At 39.9% G+C, this 19,808-nt stretch overlaps 2 protein-coding genes across 3 annotated transcripts in view; one reads left to right on the top strand and one right to left on the bottom strand.

Moving 5' to 3' along the window:
* Positions 1 to 38: 38 nt before the first annotated feature.
* On the top strand, positions 39 to 11,470 carry JKAMP (JNK1/MAPK8 associated membrane protein). 2 transcript variants are annotated; one of them, XM_067463060.1, is made up of 8 exons: positions 39 to 176; positions 4,959 to 5,050; positions 5,246 to 5,400; positions 6,636 to 6,842; positions 7,173 to 7,354; positions 8,589 to 8,665; positions 10,817 to 11,056; positions 11,146 to 11,470. In XM_067463060.1, the coding sequence occupies exons 1-7, from the start codon at positions 173 to 175 to the stop codon at positions 11,033 to 11,035; spliced, it is 936 nt and encodes a 311-aa protein (XP_067319161.1). In that variant the 5' UTR covers positions 39 to 172; the 3' UTR covers positions 11,036 to 11,056; positions 11,146 to 11,470. The 2 variants fall into 2 exon arrangements, with proteins under 2 accessions (XP_067319161.1, XP_067319160.1); XM_067463059.1 differs by having other exon boundaries at positions 40 to 176; positions 11,140 to 11,470.
* The window catches only part of CCDC175 (coiled-coil domain containing 175), a 43,946-nt gene continuing 35,505 nt past the window's right edge, over positions 11,368 to 19,808 (bottom strand). The window contains 6 exon segments of the mRNA XM_060753958.2: positions 11,368 to 11,490; positions 13,034 to 13,198; positions 14,382 to 14,425; positions 15,097 to 15,199; positions 17,595 to 17,747; positions 18,702 to 18,781. Coding sequence (XP_060609941.2) covers positions 11,485 to 11,490; positions 13,034 to 13,198; positions 14,382 to 14,425; positions 15,097 to 15,199; positions 17,595 to 17,747; positions 18,702 to 18,781 — 551 coding nt within the window. The 3' untranslated portion in view covers positions 11,368 to 11,484.

The following is a 19,808-nucleotide window of genomic DNA, read 5'->3' as shown; positions in this document are numbered from 1 at the left end:
AAGGGCGGGGTTATCCGAAAAGAGGCAGCCAATCAACAAGGGGCTGAGGCTTCTCGCAGGAAGTGACGTTTGACAGAAGCAGCTGAAGTCGCTTCTTGATTGGCTGCGCCTTCAGGACCCGGATATTATTGTTCTTTTATTCTCATTCTCGAGAGGAAAGGCCAGGAAAAAGATGGGTGAGTTTTTCTCCCCTTTTCATTTCTCTTCCTCCTTCCCTTCCCCTCAGAAGCACCTGTCACCTTTCTTTCCCAGTAGAATCACAAAGGGCCACTTCACCTAGCAACGGCAACTCTGAGGCCATCGTGAAGGGCCACTTCACCTGGCGACAGCCAATCTAATGGCGCCACAAAGAGCCACTTCACCTAGCAACAGCCAATTTATGATATCACAGACACCTCATCTGGTGACAGCCAATTTAATAATAGTGAAGGGCCACTTCACCTGGTGACAGCCAATATAATGGTGCCACAAAGGGCCACTAGCAACAGCCAATATAAGGGCATCACAAAGGGCCACTTCACCTGGCGACAACCAATGCAATGACATGGTGAAGGGCCCTATTATTATTATTATTGTATTGTCGAAGGCTTTCATGGCTGGAATCACTAGGTTCTTGTGGGTTTTTTCGGGCTATAGAGCCATGTTCTAGAGGCATTTCTCCTGACGTTTCGCCTGCATCTATGGCAAGCATCCTCAGAGGTAGTGATGTCTGTTGGAATTAGGACAATGGGTTTCTGCGAAAAGAATCTGTGAACCCCACCTCCTCCAAGATGAACTGAACCACCACAACTGGGCTCTCCAGGCCAATGGAGACTCCACCTCAGACATCAGGAGAGCGGCAAGACCAAGAACAAGCCACAAGAATAAAGACGAAGATCCACCCAGAGGAAAAGTGTTCTTGCCATACATCAAGGGAACCACTGACCACAGAGGGAAGCTGATGAGGAAACACAACATACAAACTATCTACAGACCCACCAAGAAAATCCAACAAATGCTACGTTCAGCAAAGGACAAGAGGGATCCTCTCACCTCTGCAGGAGTCTACCGTATACCATGCAGCTGTGGACAAGTCTACATAGGGACCACCAAACGCAGCAGCATTGCCCAAAAACGAATCAAGGAACATGAAAGGCACTGCAGACTCCTTCAACCAGAGAAGTCAGCCATAGCAGAACACCTGATGAACCAGCCTGGACACAGCATATTATTTGAGAACACAGAAATGCTGGACCACACCAACAACCACCATGTCAGACTACACAGAGAAGCCATTGAAATCCACAAGCATGTGGACAATTTCAACAGAAAGGAAGAGACCATGAAAATGAACAAAATCTGGTTACCAGTATTAAAAAACTCTAAAATTACAACAGCAAAACAACAGAGAGGAAACAACCAGGCACATCTTAACACCTCCCAGCAAGAGATTTTCCCAGGCTCAGGCAGGCCTTCAAATGCTAATGAAGGTGATCAGTTGAAACATTCACACCTAGCTCCAGCAGGGAAGAGCTCCTTGCCTCACCCCAGCCATTCCACAGATATATAAACCCATTGTCCTAATTCCAACAGACCTCACTACCTCTGAGGATGCTTGCCATAGATGCAGGCGAAACATCAGGAGAAATGCCTCTAGAACATGGCTCTATAGCCCGAAAAACCCCACAAGAACCTATTATTATTATTATTATTATTATTATTATTATTATATTTATTTGTACCCCGCTAGCATCTCCCGAAGGACTCTATGCGGCTTACAAAGGCCAAGGCCTCAAAACATAGCATAACAAATACACAACTCAAAGCAAATCAAAACAGTTAAAGCAATATCAAAACAACAGAACAATAAAACAATACACCAAGACACAATAAAACTGGGGCCGGGCCAAATGTAATGGGTACAGATTAAAAGTGCTGATGTGACAGGTGGTATGTCGGATTTTAGAATAAGTGAAGTGTGCAAGCAATCTTCAAGTCTAATAAAGTGCTTCTGGGACAGGTTGTTGGAGTTTTCCTATTCTGGAAAGGCACATCAGAACAGCCAGGTCTTCAAGTTCTTCCTAAAGACTGCCAACATAGGGGCCTGTCTAATGTCTTTGGGGAGGTGTTCCAGAGTCGGGGGGCCACCACAGAAAAGGCCCTGTCTCGCATCCCCACCAGATGCGCCTGCAACGCAGGGGGAATCACGAGCAAAGCCTCTCCGGATGAACGAAGAGAACACGTGGGTTCATAACGATGGCATCGTGAAGGACCACTTCACCTGGCAACAGCCTTTGTGGCAGAAACATGCACATACATACTTTAATCTTCAGATATATAATTCAAACAGCATCAGACAAAACAAAGGGAAAAGGGTAGGAGAAAAAAATATATAGAAAGGGATAATAACGATCTATACAAATGTACATATAGATGTACTAGCCGTCCCCTGCCATGCGTTGCTGTGGCCCAGTCTGTATATATGTGTTTTGTGTGTGTATATGTGTGTGCATATTATTTATTTACTTATTTCTTTTGTATACCGCTTTTCGCAGCCCTTAGGCGACTCAAAGCGGTTAACAATGGCAAAAATTCAATGCTAAACATCATAAAAACAGTTAAGGGACAATTAAAACAATAACATAGTAAACAATTAAACATCAATATAACATAGCGTTAGCGTCTCATCAATAGAATCAAGATCCAATGTCATCATCCGTTATTCCGTATTCCTATGTTCATTGCATTGCCTATTCAAATGCCTGCTCGAACAACCAGGTCTTCACTTTCCTCCGAAATGCCGATAGGGAGGGGGCCGATCTAATATCTGTAGGAAGGGCGTTCCACATATATTTGTGTATAACAAAACAATGCTTTTTGGAACAATACAAGGGAGGAGGTTGGGCTCAACACTGGTTAGCTCTGCTCCACCAGTATTTTGATGGATCAACAACAACCCTAATGCAGTTGAACAAGAAGAAAATTAGAGACAAAATCTTTGAGATGGATGTAAATGACAACTTGCAGACTAGTAAACAGCAGGATTTCTCCACTTGGTATCCTCTACCAAAGAGTAACCAATATTGCCAACAATATCTTCAAGATTTAACATCTGTAGCCCTTAGAAAAGCATTTATTTATTTATTTATTTATTTCTTGCATTTATTAATCGCCGCTCTCAGCCCTAGGGCGACATTTACAGCCCTGCGCTTTCAAACAATGCCATCAGGCTGGTTAGAGGGAAGACATAGAGGGGTCCCTCATGCCCAATGTCTTTGTATTTGTGGGTCCGGGAAAAGAGAGGATTTAACACACTATCTGTTACATTGCCCACTGTATAATGACCCTCGAAACAATCTTCTGGGAGCCCTTTTGGAAGAATGGGCAGCATGGCAACAATCAGCAGTTATCTGTGACTTGTTAGCAGATTATTCCAAAAATATAACATTAAAGGTTGCCACATTTGCAGTTGCAACCCAAAAAATTTGAGCCAAACTAGTAAAGTCCACAGCAGAAGCTAGAAATGGAAATTAAGATATTTTGGGGATGATACAAATCAGACATTTGTAATTGTTATTATGTCACTCCTACTATAATTTTAAAGAGCCGGTATATGGAACTTGTTTTAATACTTGTATTGGAACGTGCTTATTGTACTTTTTAAAGGTTGTATATTTTATGTCATGAATAAACAATTCATTCATTCATATTTGTGTATATGCGTGTTTGCGTATATATATGTGGTTTTGCACATGCATTATAATGTGTGTGTTTTTTTAATTTTTAAGTTCCTTGTGGTTGTCAGTGTTTTATGAGTGATGATCATTCATTGGCCTGATAGGTGTATTGTGTCTAAATTTGGTGTCAATTCGGCCAGTGGTTTTTGAGTTATGTTAATCCCACAAACGAACATTACATTTTTATTTATATAGATAGTTAAGAATGAAACTTAATTTAAGAGTAAACTTCCTGCTAAACATTGTACCAAAGATATTAACTAAAACAATAATTTCAAGGTAACTGACAATCTAATACCTTAAACGAAGCATGGGCCAACTTCAGCCCTCCCTCCAGGTGTTTTGGACTCCAACTCTCACAATTCGTAACAGCCCATGCCTGCCTTAAACACTAAATACTTAAAACACAAAGAACTCTGATCCTCAGTTATTAAAAATAAAACATTTTTCCATTATAGAGCTAAATAAACAGAAGGCCATTAATAACCATAAGCACACATTATTGTATTGCTAGGATTCCTCTTGCCCCAAAAGCCCATAAATGGTTTCCAGTCTTTCAGAAAAAATGCTTCCCATAATACTTCCCTTTTCTCTGACCCCCTTCAAGTCAGAATGGTTCTGAATGCTTGGTTCTGAGTGCATACTATGCCAATTAAGGGATAATGAAGAATGTAGTCAAAAAATGGAAGGAGTAAGTTCTCCACTCAACTATCACTTTCCCATTTGCCTGCAAGTATTAAAAGCAGATTTTAAACCAAAATGAAATAGGGTATGGGTTTGTGGATATGGGTAAGAACTGTCCTTCAGTACTCTAAAGAGCTATAGCATTAGTGAGCAGATAGATAGTCATCCCACTGATGCAGATCAGTTAATATGCCTATTATGATGCAAGAAAAAAACTACCATATTGCACTACATAACCACTGCAGATTTTGTGTGGGTTTTTGGGCCAAAATATGGTGTGCGACCATTACGTGAAGATTTTAAAATAAATCTAGTATTATAGTACTTTTAAAATTCAATATAGTAACAGCAACAAAAGGGAAGCAAGGTAAATGTTGAGAAACGGAACAGGTGTTGCAGTGGGAACCCCACACTTTTTTAAATCATTTCTTTTAATAGTTAGCCCACAATTACATGATGAAAGGCTAAAAACCAATATTTGAACTCAGAAAACAGGGTGAGACAACTATTCAGTGAAATACGGTACGTATTATAGTGGCCTTTTTTCATATTTTGTAGAAGCTGTAGACATCCAGCCAGACTGCCTTGGACTTTATTGTGGACGAATAGTCGAAATTATAAATGGGACTGACGTTCATGGAGAATGTGGGGTGAGTAGAGGATTATGGAGCAAAACCACTTGAATGTTTCAAATAGTTTGTTTGCAATAAAGCTGCTACTAGATATGGCTGAGGAGAAGAATAGCGACATCTTGGGCTTATCTCAGTAGTTAAAATGTGTCGTGTTTTTTCAGTTAATTTTTTTTATAAAAGTATTACTCTTGTAATTGTGGTGATACTCTACAGGTGTGTCCAAGAGGACAAAGAACAGATGCCCGCAAAATCTGCCGAGAATGTACTGGATCTCCAGAGCGCTATGACTGGCTGTATCTTGGCTTTATGGCCATGCTTCCTCTGATCTTGCATTGGTTCTTCATTGAATGGTATTCAGGGAAAAAGAGGTAAATATTTATTTAAAATCAGACCTTCTTTCAAGCAAGAATGATGCTTTCTTTTAAGTTGAGTGTGTGTCTGCATGTTACCCTATGCATTTTCCAAAATGGGATTTCAACACTCTGCTAATACCTAGTACATCATAAAAAATATGAGATTTTTGGTAACTTCACTTGATACATTTGGAGTTAAAATATGTTTTATTAAGTAATTTAATTTAACAATTTAATTAATTGTTAAATTGTTGCTTCACTGTCATTATTCAGGGATTTGTTTTATTTATTACATATTTATTCATTTACACCTTACACCTTTCTTCTTATATAAGACTGCAGAATATATATAAAAACATTATTCATGCAAAAGGTTTTACAAGAATAGCAGTACACATAAAAACAAAATTAAAAAGTATAATAACAGAGGGTTGTTGTAGGTGTTTTTGGGCTATATGGCCATGTTCTAGAGGCATTCTCTCCTAATGTTTCGCCTGCATCTATGGCAAGCATCCTCAGAGGTAGTGAGGTCTGTTGGAACTAGGAAAATGGGTTTATTTATCTGTGGAATGACCAGGGTGGGTCAAAGAACTCTTGTCTGTTGGAGCTAGGTGTGGATGTTTCAACTGATTAGCATTTGATGGCCTGGCAGTGCCTGGGGCAATCTTTTGTTGAGAGGTGATTAGATGTCCTTGATTATAATAGCAGAGATTAAGATTTTTTTTAAAATTAAATGACACTTCCCTACTCACATACTCATCACAAACTTGTTCTTGTCATGTAGATTTTCAGGCAAAGACTTACCTTCGCCTGGTGGCAAAAGGGGCAACCAAACAACATGAGTCTCCACAATCTGGAAGCAGCCATTGTGGGGCATTTATCGTTTTACTAACCACTTCTTCCTTAACTTTGATGTCTGACAGTTATTTTGGACTATCAAGTCTCACACGTGCTGATGGGATTTCAGTAGTCAGCCCTTCACATTTGCTTGGGTCAAGGGCACAAAGTTAACAATCTGCAAATATTTTACTTATAACAACACATCTTGTAAGAACACATCTCTAGGAATGTCTAGGTTTTCTAGAATAACTCTATGATCAACTTCTGCCCAAATCACACTGGAAGACCTAGAAATAACATTTTAATCAAATCCACAAAAGTCAAAACCGAAGGGTGACCATAATTGAAAATTTCTCTAGAACGGCTTGTTCTCAGTATTGATTTTGGGAACTTGCATTTCTTCTCTCCAGCTCCAGTGCTCTCTTCCAGCACATCACTGCTCTAATTGAATGCAGTGGGGCCGCAATTGTTACTTTGCTTGTGAGCGACCCCATTGGTTCCCTGCAAATCCGTTCATGCAAGGTGGTGATGCTTTCCGACTGGTACACCATGCTTTACAATCCGAGTCCTGATTACGTTACCACCATTCACTGTACCCACGAAGCCGTCTATCCTCTGTGAGTATGATTTGGCCTCACTTATGTAAATCTATGTACTGTGTAGCACAGCTTGAATGATTTCTAAAATATCTATTCATGGCAATTTAGAAACAGCTTTTGTTTTTTCTTCTTGTGCTACATCCCATGTGTGATTATTTATGTAGAAGTGCACTGTACTGTGTTTGATGGAATTTTCTCCTAAGGAAGTGTAACTAGAGATTTCCTAACTAATACATTGCATGTATTTCGTGCCAGATTCTTAGCTCATTTCACCCAAATGCCCATAGAATGTGCTGTGACAGATTGTCCTCTTGTGGCATTAATAATACCAATCATTCTTTCTTTCAGCTATACCATTGTATTTATATATTACGCCTTCTGTTTGGTGCTGATGATGTTGCTCCGTCCCCTTTTGGTAAAGAAGATTGCTTGTGGCTTGGGGAAGACAGATCGGTTTAAGAGCATTTATGCAGCCCTCTACTTTTTCCCGATCCTAACTTTGCTCCAGGCAGTTGGAGGCGGTTTGCTATGTAAGTTGTCACTATGGCCCAGCATGCAAAGAGAGTAAAACATGCAGAGATCATATTTAGAGTGTTGAAAGGAGGGATGCTCCCAGGTATGCAGCCTAAAAATAGTGAGTCGCCCTCGGGCTTGAGATACAGCGGTATACAAGAATAGTAAATAAATAAATAAATAAATATTCCATAACATAAATTACAGGAGGGAAAACAGGTGAACTTGTAAAACAAAGATATAGAGAAACCAAGCAAATTTAAACCAAGTCACCTTTCTTTTGGTTATGGAAATATAGAGATATAACAGGAAGCTGGATCAGAAGCACAAAACATTCATAAAGAGATTCAAGATTGAAAACATTAAGTGAAGTCATACTGAGTTCATACAAGAGATTCCATCTGAACATGAGGAAGAACTTCATGACTGTGAGAGCCGTTCAGCAGTGGAACTCTCTGCCCCTGAGTGTGGTGGAGGCTTCTTCTTTGGAAGCTTTTAAACAGAGGCTGGATGGCCATCTGTCAGGGGTGATTTGAATGCAACATTCCTGCTTCTTGGCATAATGGGGTTGGACTGGATGGCCCATGAGGTCTCTTCCAACTCTTTGATTCTATGATTCTATGAGTTGCTGTGAGTTTTCTGGGCTGTATGGCCATGTTCCAGAAGCATTCTCCCCTGACGTTTTTCCCACATCTGTGGCAGGCATTCTCAGAGATTGTGAAGTCATACTTTTTTTCCCTGCACAAAAAATAGGTTTCCAGATATAGTAGGCAATCAAAGGGGCTTCCTATTTGAAAAATGTTCCTGTTATAATTCCTGAGTTTTCCTTTCAAACAGCTCTGTCTTGTGATTTCACCACTTGGCATAGCTTCTTATTTTTATTTCCTTCATTTCTACCCCACCCTTTTCCCACAAGGGGACTCAGGGCGGGTTTATAGTAAAGGAAGTAGGGCATCCTTTCATGGAACTGTATTTTAAGGTAGAGGCAATAAGCTATATTAGATAACTTGCCACCTAAGAACCATTTCATTTACTGAATATTTTACTATTTTTTTCAATTACAAGGAAACTGAGCGATGACTGCAGGCTGTGCAGAATTTCCAGGAAAGAAAAGTGGCTGAATCTAAAAATGACTTACTCCTGCATAGGCAGGCAGAAAAATACACTGAAAGAACCTATAGTTTTTACTTAGCTCTTGATGTGTAGGAAACATATCATATGTGTGATTACTGTCCTACTCTTTCCTTTCAGACTATGCCTTCCCTTACATTATCATTGTTGCATCTCTTGTTACTCTGGTAGTGTATCTGTCTGCTTCTGAAATAGAAGTAAGTATGACACCGCTTCTTTTGAAAATGGATTAAATATGTATGTAAATACCATTTTTTTAAAATGCGAACCAACAAAAATGGCCTGAAGTGATCAGAAATCTATGTGCTGTTCAATAGGTGTTGTCCCCTGGCCTCAAAATCAGCCTATTCTGTGAATAATAGTTTTGTTTTCAAAATTACTTAGAATTCTATATGATATCAAGTCTGCTCACCCAGCAGTGTTCTTATCAAGAAAGGCCTCTGACTGCATTTGCATATTCTCTCCATTCCATAAGGCAACCTGTATAACCGGCAGCCCTCCAGATGTTTGGACCTCCAACTCCCATAAGCTCTAGTCAGCTGTTCAATAATCAGGAATTCTGTTTTGAAGTCCAAAATACCTGGAGGACCGCAGGTTGTGCATGCCTGCCATAATGGGAACTGTCAGAAAGTTAATATATTAGAAGACCTGAGGACTGAATTACCTTTTGTGAAAGGTGGCAGGAGAACCAGCAATAATTATTTCAAATGAAGCAATTCCCTTCTATTGTTAGGATAGTCTTTGTCAGTAAAGTTGTTTGTCACTTTGCTTTACTAGGCAAACCATAATAAGCTATATATAATACTATATATAAGCTATATATAGTTACTAGCTTGGGTACCCGGCATTGTCTAGGTTATTTGAAAGAGTCAATTTTTTAATTATGCAAAATGCATAAGGTTGTGGATTAAACTACAACTCACACCATGCCAGGTTAACCCCGAGAAACTCCATCAGTACTTGAAGTTTGTTATGTTGCTCTGGATGCATCATTGGTAGGGTTCAGTATGCTTTCTGGCTGTAGGGTAAACTAAAACTCCCATTATGGTGAATCAGTCCCCACAAACTCCTTCAGTAGGTTGAGTTAGACATAAGGGTTCTGTGTGCCAAGTTTGGTCCAAGTCAGTTTATCTGGTTGTGGGTGAACTATAATTCCCAGAAAGGAAGATCAGTTTCCCCCAAACTCCTCCAGTAAGCTGATTTCAGCATATGAGATATTTGTGCCTAGTTTGGTCCAGATACATCGGTGTTTGGGTGTTCAGTTCTCTCCCCCAAATCAAGGTGAATTTTCCCAAAGACCTCCAGTATTTTTTGCTAGTCATGGGAGATCTGTGTGCCAAATTTGGTCCAATTCTGTCGTGGGTGAAGTTCAGAGTGCTCATTGATTGTAGGTGAACTATATACATCCCAGTACATACAACTCATATAAATCATGGTGAATTCTCCCTAAACCTCTCTAGTATGTTCAGTTGCCGATCAATTTATCTGTTTGCTGTGTGCCATAGAAAAGAATAAGAAAGGGTTATGGGAGAGGCAGTGGGTGGCGTCATGCAAATTCCACAGCAATGGAAAGAGTATTGCTCTTGTTGTGTATTTATACTGGTTTTAATGTTTTATTCTGTATTATGATTTTATGTGTATTGATTTGTTGGAAACCGCCTTGAGTCGCTGATTGGCTGATAAAGGTGGTATCAAATACAGTAAATAATAAATAAATAAATAAATAAATAAATAAATAAATAAATAAGGAACACTGGGATGTCTGTGGTGGAGGAAAAAAACAGAAAATCTAGGATGAAATTGTCCCCGTATGAAAGCCTTCTCCTGAGTGGTGGGCAGTATGGACATGTTTGCGGTGCTCATTATGTCATTGGAGAGAGGGTCTTTGGTGTCTCCTGAGTAGTGGGAGGTATAGTGTTTGTGGAAGTGGAAGCTCGTCTGTGGAAGTGGACACCCCAGCCATACACCTACATACATATATTCACTTTTATTGTATGTATAGAAGATACAACTGCTACTGAGGAGGAGAAGTTGATATTTAGATATATTTTTTTTACTCTTATGATTTATGAACCAGTCCTCCTACTTTTCTAACACTTCTGAACATTAATGGCTGAGAATGGCTCATCTTCTTCAGAGTCACAATCAAATAAAGAAGAAAATTCAGCAATGCCATGGAAAAATGTATAATAACCATTCTTAGCCTTTTATTTGAGGAAAACACAGGAGTTGCTTTAAAAACACTTCTTCTGTTCCTTTTACATGCTATGCTTTAACTTTAGCACTGAAAATGGTCGAGATAACAGAAACATCAAAACTAATGAAAACCTTTTCTTTTTATTTACCAGACATTCAGGGATCTCATTGTGAGGAAGAAAAGGCTTATCGTTCTCTTTAGCCATTGGCTGCTGCATGCCTATGGAATCATCTCCATTTCCAAGCTCAACAACATTTACCAGGACTTGCCTCTGCTGGCTTTAGTCCCTGCACCAGCTCTCTTTTACCTGCTTACGGCAAAATACACGGAACCCTCCCGGATCCTCTCCGAGGGAGCAAATGGACGTTAACTGCAACTGCTGCCTCTCTGAGTAAGTATCAGAGCTGATAAGGGTTTTGAGCTTCTGGGATGTGCCCATTTCTTATGATAAGCGGTCTTTGGATTAACTTTCAGGTACAGCTTTCCTTCTTGGCACAGAATGTTGCCCCAGCACTTGACACAAGGCAGAGTCGTGCCTCCTAAACAGCTTATGGACATTCAGTGCATGAAATGCATTAAGACTGTTTCATTGGCTACTTGGACCCTAAAGCTGAGGCTCACCTGAACGGTGAATGATCAAGGCCTATTTCCTGTACATATATTTCTTCGTGATGTGAAAATGAAACATTTTGTACAGCATACTTGGAAATACAGTTTTATTTATTTCGCAGTACAGTATTTTATCATGTCTTTGAACAAGAATGTGTAATACAATAAAGTTCCAGTATTCTCATTTCAACCACAATCCTTGCAGTCTTGTCATTCCTAAAGTAGGAGTATGGGAGAAGAAACACAACTGATTAAAAAAAAGAACATGTCTGTTTATAGTAGGAGTTTCATCAGTAAGAGTTATCTAAGAGGCACCAACACAGTGTCTCCCACACTCCATCCTTGTGAGTGTATAATTAATAATAATAATAATAATCTTTATTTGTATACTTATGCAAGCAGTTTCATCAATAACAGTTATCTGAGAGGCACCAATACAGTATCTCCCCACTCCACCCTTGTGAGCGTGGGGTTCAGAATGCTCTTTGATTGTAGGTGAACTATAAATCCCAGCAATTAAAACTCCCAAATGTCAAGGTCTCGTTTCCCCAAAATCCACCAGTGTTCACATTTGGGCATACTGAGTATTCGTGTCAAGTTTGGTCCAGATCCACCACTGTCTGAGTCCACTGTGCTCTCTGGATGCAGGTGAACTACAACTCCAAAACTCAAGGTCATTGCCCACCAAACCCTTCCAGTATTTTCTGTTTGTTATGGGAGTCCTGTGTGCCAAGATTGGTTCAATTTCATTGTTGGCGGAGTTCAGAATGCTCTTTGATTGTAGGTGAACTATAAATCCCAGCAACTCCAACTCCCAAATGACAAAATCAATCGCCCTCCAACCCTACCAGTATTCAAATTTGGGTGTATTGGGTATTTGTGCCAAATTTGGTCCAGTGAATGAAAATACATCCTGCATATCAGATATTTACAGTACGATTCATAACAGTAATAAAATTACAGTTATGAAGTAGCAATGAAAATAATTTTATGGTTGGGGGTCACCAGAACAAGAGGAACTGTATTAAGGAGTCGCGGCATTAGAAAGGTTGGGAAACACTGTGTAAGTGCATGCTTTGCCCTGTGACTACTCCTTCCTTCATCTGATATGCTACCATTTCCAAGGACTTATTTCACAGCATCACATTTCGGATGCTTTAGCATCTCCGTCTAGGAACCCACGCGCTCACTTCGGTCATCCGGAGGGGCCCTGCTTGCGATCCCACCTGCGTCGCAGGTGCGTTTGGTGGGGACGAGAGACAGGGCCTTCTCTGTGGTTGCCCCCCGACTTTGGAACACCCTCCCCAAAGACATTAGACTAGCACCCACGTTGGCAGTCTTTAGGAAGAACTTAAAGACTTGGTTATTCCGAAGTGCCTTCCCAGAATAGGATAATCTCCAGCACTCTGTCCCAGAAGCACTTTATTAGAGTTTAATACTCTCTGCACATTGCACTTGCCCAGAACTCCAACATACCACCTCACACACCCAGCACCTTTTAACCTGTACCCATCATTGGCCCGGCTCTGTTTTTATTGTGTGATAGTGTAATGTTTTGTTGTGTTATTGCTTATGTTTTTAATTTGCTGCATTGTTATTGTTTGTTGTTATTGTGTTGAGGCCTTGGCCTTTGTAAGCCGCATCGAGTCCTTCGGGAGATGCTAGCGGGGTACAAATAAAGTTTAATAATAATAATAATAATCCTATGTGTGGATTAAATCAGTGCACCATTATTAAGCACTTGTAAAACCAAAATTACCTTTTCAGATTCAGTTGATGGTTTACTTAGCAACAGACCCTCCATTTCATTGCAATTTAGCTGTAGCCCATCATGAATGGTGTCAAGCTTGTCATTCCGTCTTCTATTTCTTCTGATATATTCTCCCAAAATTGTCAAGATGTCATTTTCATACTTGCAAAACATCTGCAATTGGATAGATTCTAGTCAGGAAACTGAATTGTCTTTCACTTGCCCTGGCTTATTTATTTCTGCATTTTCCTACCCTGCAAGGATGCTAGCAAAGCTGGTTACAGATATTTTGAAAGGGTGTTTCATAATGTCTTTTGTAATTACCATGCAGGGAGACATGAGTCCAGAATGATGTCTTCCATATGATATGAAATTATAAGATAAACAATTGAATTTTATAATATTGAATGTCTTATTGTTTTAAAAGAGAACAATCTGTTGCATTTTGTTCTGTCGCCGCTGGGCCTGTAGTTAGTTGACTTTTAAAAATAGGATGTGTAACCTTTGCCCAGCGGGAAGCCAGGGGCCTAAGGAGAAGTTCTCAGAGGTTTCCACTACAAAAGAATCTTCAGATGGCTATAGAAGTACAACAAAGTCTTTTATTAATGAAATCAAACAGTAACTTCAAGGCTTTCTGGATAAAGTATTGGTTCTCTCAATCTTGTCCACAGGGGACAGGCACTGTCTTCAGTAACGTTTTCTTTAAAGGAAAATTCCCCTTTTTAACTTCTCCCAGGCTGACTGAAATCCAACCCTCACTGATGTGTGCTCCGCTATCGGGCCGAACTGCTTCTCGGACGCCGAGTGGACCTACCAGCAAGACAGTGGATATTCTGGAGTTCTTTAGTCTTTAAGGCTGTTTTCCTGGAAATTCCCAAAGCTGTGGGAATGCTTCCCTGGAGTTCTTAGGAGACTCTTAAAGCTGTTCTCCTCTGGATTTCCTTCCTTTCTGTTTCTGTTGGAATTTCTGTAACCCTGGAAATTCTTAAAGCTTGAAGCCTTTGTACAGGGGAAGTTACATCCTATACAAAAGCTAACCTGGCTGAGACTAACAAAATGGCTCACTTCCCTTCCAAAGCCCAAAAAGGGGGCGGAACTAGGGAACCCAATGATAATTGACAGGTGGCTTGCCCTATGACTGCAGCCAAAAGAAGCCACCTATCTGCAGAGTCCCTGAAACTTAGGACTACAAACAAACATTCAATGCAAAGCAAACAAAATTGGAGCTCCTGGTACAGCTGTGCCAGAACACATTTGATTAGCTGAATGAGAAATACTGCTGCTATGAGTTGGATCACAACAGAGGTTCTTTGACAAATGTGCTCTGAAAAGTTTGAATTTCCAAGTCAAAACGTACCTTGTGAAGGTTCTCGTCTTTTATCCATTTTTTGATGAAATGATCTAGGAGAAATTGAGAAAGTTTAGTGTCTGGAAACAGGCATCAGAATGGCTTTCAAGTTTTAAATGGTCTGGACTGTGGTGGCAACTAGAGGCACATCAATAAACCTTGGAGGATGGCTCCTTCAATTTATATATCCCAGTACAAAGCACATATTATGGGTTTTTCTGCCTTGATATTCTGGGTTATATGGCTGTGTGGAAGAGCCCATGGTCACACTGCCATATAACCCAGTTCAAAGATTATCTACCTTGATATCTGAGTTAAAGATGTCCCCATTCCTCGCATTCCTATAATTCAAATGGATATGCTATTTCAATTTGAGAGGTTGCAATTCCCAATTCGATTGGCATTTGCAATCACCATCCACAAAACTCAGGGCCAATCTTTAGAATTCTGTAGTTCAGATCTAGACATGGATTGCTTCTCTCATGGGAGGGAGTTCCACATCCGAGGGGTCACCACCAAAAAGGCCCTGTCCTTCATCCCTGCCAATGACAACTGTGAAGGAGGCAGGACTGAATGTGATATGAATGTGACATTTAAAAGCTCTCAAGGAAACCATTTCTACCCATATTGCTCATTCTCTATTGCTGATTATCTTTGTATCGATTTTCAACATGGATATATTGTTTTAGTACATTATCTATAAAAAACACCACATTTGACTCACTGTAAAGTTCTCTTCTATTTTTGTAGATGTTTTGTCTCTCCGACTGATAGGCTTTTATCTCCTTTTCCATTGCGGAAATATCTTCTTTGAAATATGCAATGCCCTGCAAGGAGGAAAACATATAAATCTCGATCAGAGCTGGAACATTATTACTACTCATTCAAAAGGGCCTAACATTCCCTAAGTGATGTACAGAAATTAAAAACAACAACGAGATAGCCTTTTCCTGCAAACTCATCTATATAAATAAAAATGTAAATGTTTGTTTGGTCAAAATCTTAAATCTCCCAAAATCCATCACCAATTCCTTTGAAAAAAAATTTGTAGTAAACAAAGTAACAAAGTTTATTTATAGCTTCTGGCTCCAACACTTATGGTTACATTTGTGTGTTCTGTTACAATCTTGAGTCTTACATGCAATATCATTCACTTAGTTAACTTATCATATCAAACTTCAACTGTTTCACATCAGCAAATATGTTACTTTTTCATACATTCTTGACAGGACTATATTCCGCCTTAAACCACACTGGCACTTCTTTATTTTCCTCAAAACTTAAGCTCCATTTTCCTAACTGCTTTTCTCTCACTGAAGTTCCTAACTGTCCTTCCTTTGAAATTTTGACACAATATAGCATTCAAATAGGCACATGTTTTTATGTTTTTACATACCTACTATTATATAGATGTCACACCTATGACAGGTAAAATTATCCTTTTTTGCGAAACAGCACCATCTGTTGGACATCAAAGCAACACACGCTATACTACATTATTATTATTATTATTATTATTATTATTATTATTATTATTATTTAAAGTGTTTATATTCTGCCCTCCTTACCCTGCAGGGGACTCAGGGCAGATCACAATGCATGTGTAAACATTCAATGCCATACATTGAATGCCATGGCAAACATTCAATGCCATAGACACACAACATACATAGACAAGACACACAGAGGCTATTTAACTTTCCAGCTTCATGAGGGTATGCCTTTTGAATTCCAGCCACTGGGGGAGCTGTCGCTTCACCATCCACCATTAAATGCTTGTATGTTATTGTTATTGTTTATTGTTTATTTTTGTTTTGAGATTTATTTTACTGTTTTGTATTGATTATTTTGTTATTGCCTTCGTTTTATTGATGTATTGTGGGCTTGGCCTCATGTAAGCCTCACCGAGTCCCTTGGGGAGATGGTAGCGGAATAAAAATAAAGTATTATTATTATTATTATCATTATTATTATTATCCACTTGTGACACCAATGGAGTACTTCCTCATTTTTTGCATGCTGCTGGAGAGTTTTATGGCATTGTAAATTAGTTAAATTAGCCTCCCCACATAAGCGGTGCCTACATTTCCTACTTGACAGGTGCAACTGTCTTTCGGGCTGCAAAGGTTGACAGCAAGAAAGACAAATGGCCGGAAGCTCACTCTGACCCAGTGTTGGGGTTCAGCCTGCGTGTGAACCTGAACCTGATTCTCTGATTGCTGAACCTGAATCTGATTCTCTGATTGTATTTCTCCCTGATGGTAATGAAAATGTTGATTCTGAGATCAGTGGCTTGGAAAGTGAAACTACACATTCTGATGAGAATGTTGCAGAGCCAAGCGGTGATAGCTCTTCAGAGGAGTTAACACCTGGCTTCCTTAAGGAGGATAGAAAAGGACAGATTTGGAAAAACAGGAGTGAATCGCAGAGTCTGCGAAGGTCAAGCAGATTAAGGGAAAAGGAAACACAGGCTTCAAAGTCTGGAGGCGTGTCACGAAACAGTTTCTTCAGTTTTAAGTGCCTCTCGCCGGTTTGTCTCATTAGATCAGGCATCGTTTAGACTGAGACATTACCTTGGCAGATTTCCCTGTTTCCCGTGGCCTACATCCCAAGAGGCTTCTAGTGCTCCAAGTACGGTTAGTGGTTTGCTAACAGGTTCCAAGTTTTTACAGTGTTGCTTTTGGAATTTTGATCTAACTCATGGATATTCCTGACTGCTGAATTTCACTGTGGCTTTTTGACTTTGCATTTTCCTCTATTTTGTAACCATTTTTCATCAATAAAAAGGGATGTTTTCCCCCCACAGTCAAGTGTGGTGGATTGTTATCTTAAGGTCTCGTTTCCTGCTCTGGGTTGCAACACCCGGGCTGGCTTCGAACTCATGACCCTTCAGTCCGTAGTGATTTTAATGCACCACAACCCGGTGGCACAGCTGGTTCACGATTCTATTTCAATATTTTAAATATATTAGAAACTTGCTCCTTCTCTTTTCTTTCTTTTCCATTTATCCAAACTGGGCCACAGCAACACTTGCCAGGGACAGCTAGTAATATAATATGTACAAATGAAAAGGGAAAAAAAGAGCAAAACACATCTAGGTAACACTTCAAACTAGCAATGTGTTCTTGCATATAAATGGCCATTAAATGGCCATCCATATAAATGGCCATTCATTCTAAAAATATGTGCCTTGATAGGAACAGTACACAAATAAGCACTTACTGCTCTTAACCTGGCATTTTCTCCATTCAAAAGGTAGAGCTGTCTGCTTATCTCATAGTTGTCCCTCTCAATATACTTCAGAGAGATTGTGAACCGTTTCTGCAGTTCGATCGTCATCTCCCTGTTCTTCTTGATTTCATTCTTTGCCTGAAACTGCAAAAGGAAATACGCGCTGATTTATTATTTATAACGTAAAGAAAGAAAGATTACAGTTCCTATATCCCAGGATCTGATCCCAGGTTTTCTGCATTAAACTGGATTATATGAGTCCACACTGCCAGATAATCTGGGATAAACAGAAAACCTGGGGTCAAATCCTGGGATAAAGGGCCTGTCTGGAAGACCCCTTAGTTTTGTATATCATGAAAAAACTGTTTTTCTAGTAGTGTTTCCGTTTTCTTCCATTTTTATTGCTGTATTTCTGTATATCTATATTACTGAATATCATAGAATCAAAGAGTTGGAAGAGACCTCATGGGCCATCCAGTCCAACCCCCTGCCAAGAAGCAGGAATATTACATTCAAATCACCCCTGACAGATGGCCATCCAGCCTCTGTTTAAAAGCTTCCAACGAAGGAGCCTCCACCACACTCTTGGGCAGAGAGTTCCACTGCTGAACGGCTCTCACAGTCAGGAAGTTCTTCCTCATGTTCAGATATATATTATAGTTATGGATAGATTTGCCACTTAGAGCAGAGGTTGGGAAAGGGCAACCTGAAGACCACATGCACTCCTTAAAACCCCATATTCCATTCTATTATGTCACTTTTAGTTGCACTGAGAAGAGCACATTGAATGGTCCCTTGTCCCTGTATTGTAGCCCACCTTTGGAGCTGGGCAAAGAAAAGGCAATCCCAGAAACAGCTCCCAGAAATATTCACACCTAGCTCCAGCAGACAAAAGTCCTTTGTCCCACCCTGGTCATTCCACAGATATATAAACCCATTTTCCTACTTCCAACAGACCTCACTACCTCTGAGGATGCTTGCCATAGATGCAGGCGAAACATCAGGAGAAAAAGCCTCTAGACCATGGCCATATAGCCCGAAAAAACCTACAACAACCCAGCTTCCAGAAATCCCAATACCCAAAGAAGTTATTTTTACCCTTTGTCGTTTGAGTTTGCCGATCTCCTTTATGGACTTCTCAATGGCCTTTTTAAGCATGCGTTCTTCTTCTTGCAATTCTTTTTTTTAAAAAAGAGGAAAAGGAGGACATTGTAAAGGCTCAAACTCATTGTTTTGGTTCAGTTAATATAAACTATAATTAGCAGCACTTAAAAGAATCAACTGGGATAACAAATAGTCCTCCCAGTGTGGTGCTATTTAGTGAGTGTATTTATTTGACAGCAGTTGCTTGCTGCCCACTAGCAATGGTTCTCTGGCAGTAAAATAAAATAATAAAATCTACAGCATAAAATCATGCAACAGAGGATTAAAGCAATGCAATGGGTTAGAACCAAGTTTTGGCATGTGCAACTGGGTTGGAAGAATTGCGTCTCCCTGTCCTTCTTCCCATGGCAGTGCTCCAGAAGTGAACAACGAGGAGAGGAAAATAAACACCTAAAATTAGGTGGAATCAGAAGTCCACCCGAGGGGAGAAGAGGATAGCCTGGATGCAGCCATTCCAATCAAAGTCATAGCAGCCTCAGACACATCAGAAATCAATAATATCACAATATCATATTAGATTTTTTTTTAGAATTCACCTGCATTTCACAGCTAAAAGGGACCTTTCTCTTTCCATCACATTTGGCATTGTTATTTTGGCAATGTTACTTGAAGTAGTTCTCCAAAAACATTAGAATACAAATAGATATATACAAGGAGAAGTGATTCTTTATGACCAAATCCAAAGTAATTAGGACTGCCATGGTTAGATGCAGCACTTTCAGTTGGTCCATAAGCCAGTACAGATGACAAAACTATAGTTTAATATGGCAATACTGGTAAAAAAGCCCTTTGTGAACCACAATATATTGGACAATATCCAGTATTGCGAATTCTGTTGAATGTGGTAGTGACCCAGTGGTTCTCAACCTGGGGTCCCCAGATGTTTTTGGTCTACAACTCCCAGAAATCCCAGCTAGTTTACAAGCTGTTAGGCTTTCTGGGAATTATAGGCCAAAAACATCTGGGGGGCCCAGGTTGAGAACCATTGTGGTAGTCTCTCGGCTCTAGGGATTCCTGGAGAAACCAGATTTTGAAGATCTA

This window comes from Anolis sagrei, chromosome 1, assembly GCF_037176765.1.
Source record: "Anolis sagrei isolate rAnoSag1 chromosome 1, rAnoSag1.mat, whole genome shotgun sequence".
Taxonomy (NCBI): Eukaryota; Metazoa; Chordata; class Lepidosauria; order Squamata; family Dactyloidae; genus Anolis; species Anolis sagrei.
The sequence above is the reverse complement of the archived record's forward strand: the minus strand, read 5'-3'. Positions and strand labels throughout refer to the sequence as shown.

Excerpts from the sequence above, each read along its gene's own strand:
- JKAMP (XM_067463060.1), top strand. Across the intron at positions 5,401-6,635 it reads TGGTATTCAGGGAAAAAGAG|CTCCAGTGCTCTCTTCCAGC; the intron begins GTAAATATTTAT and ends TCTTCTCTCCAG. Across the intron at positions 8,666-10,816 it reads TGTCTGCTTCTGAAATAGAA|ACATTCAGGGATCTCATTGT; the intron begins GTAAGTATGACA and ends TTTATTTACCAG.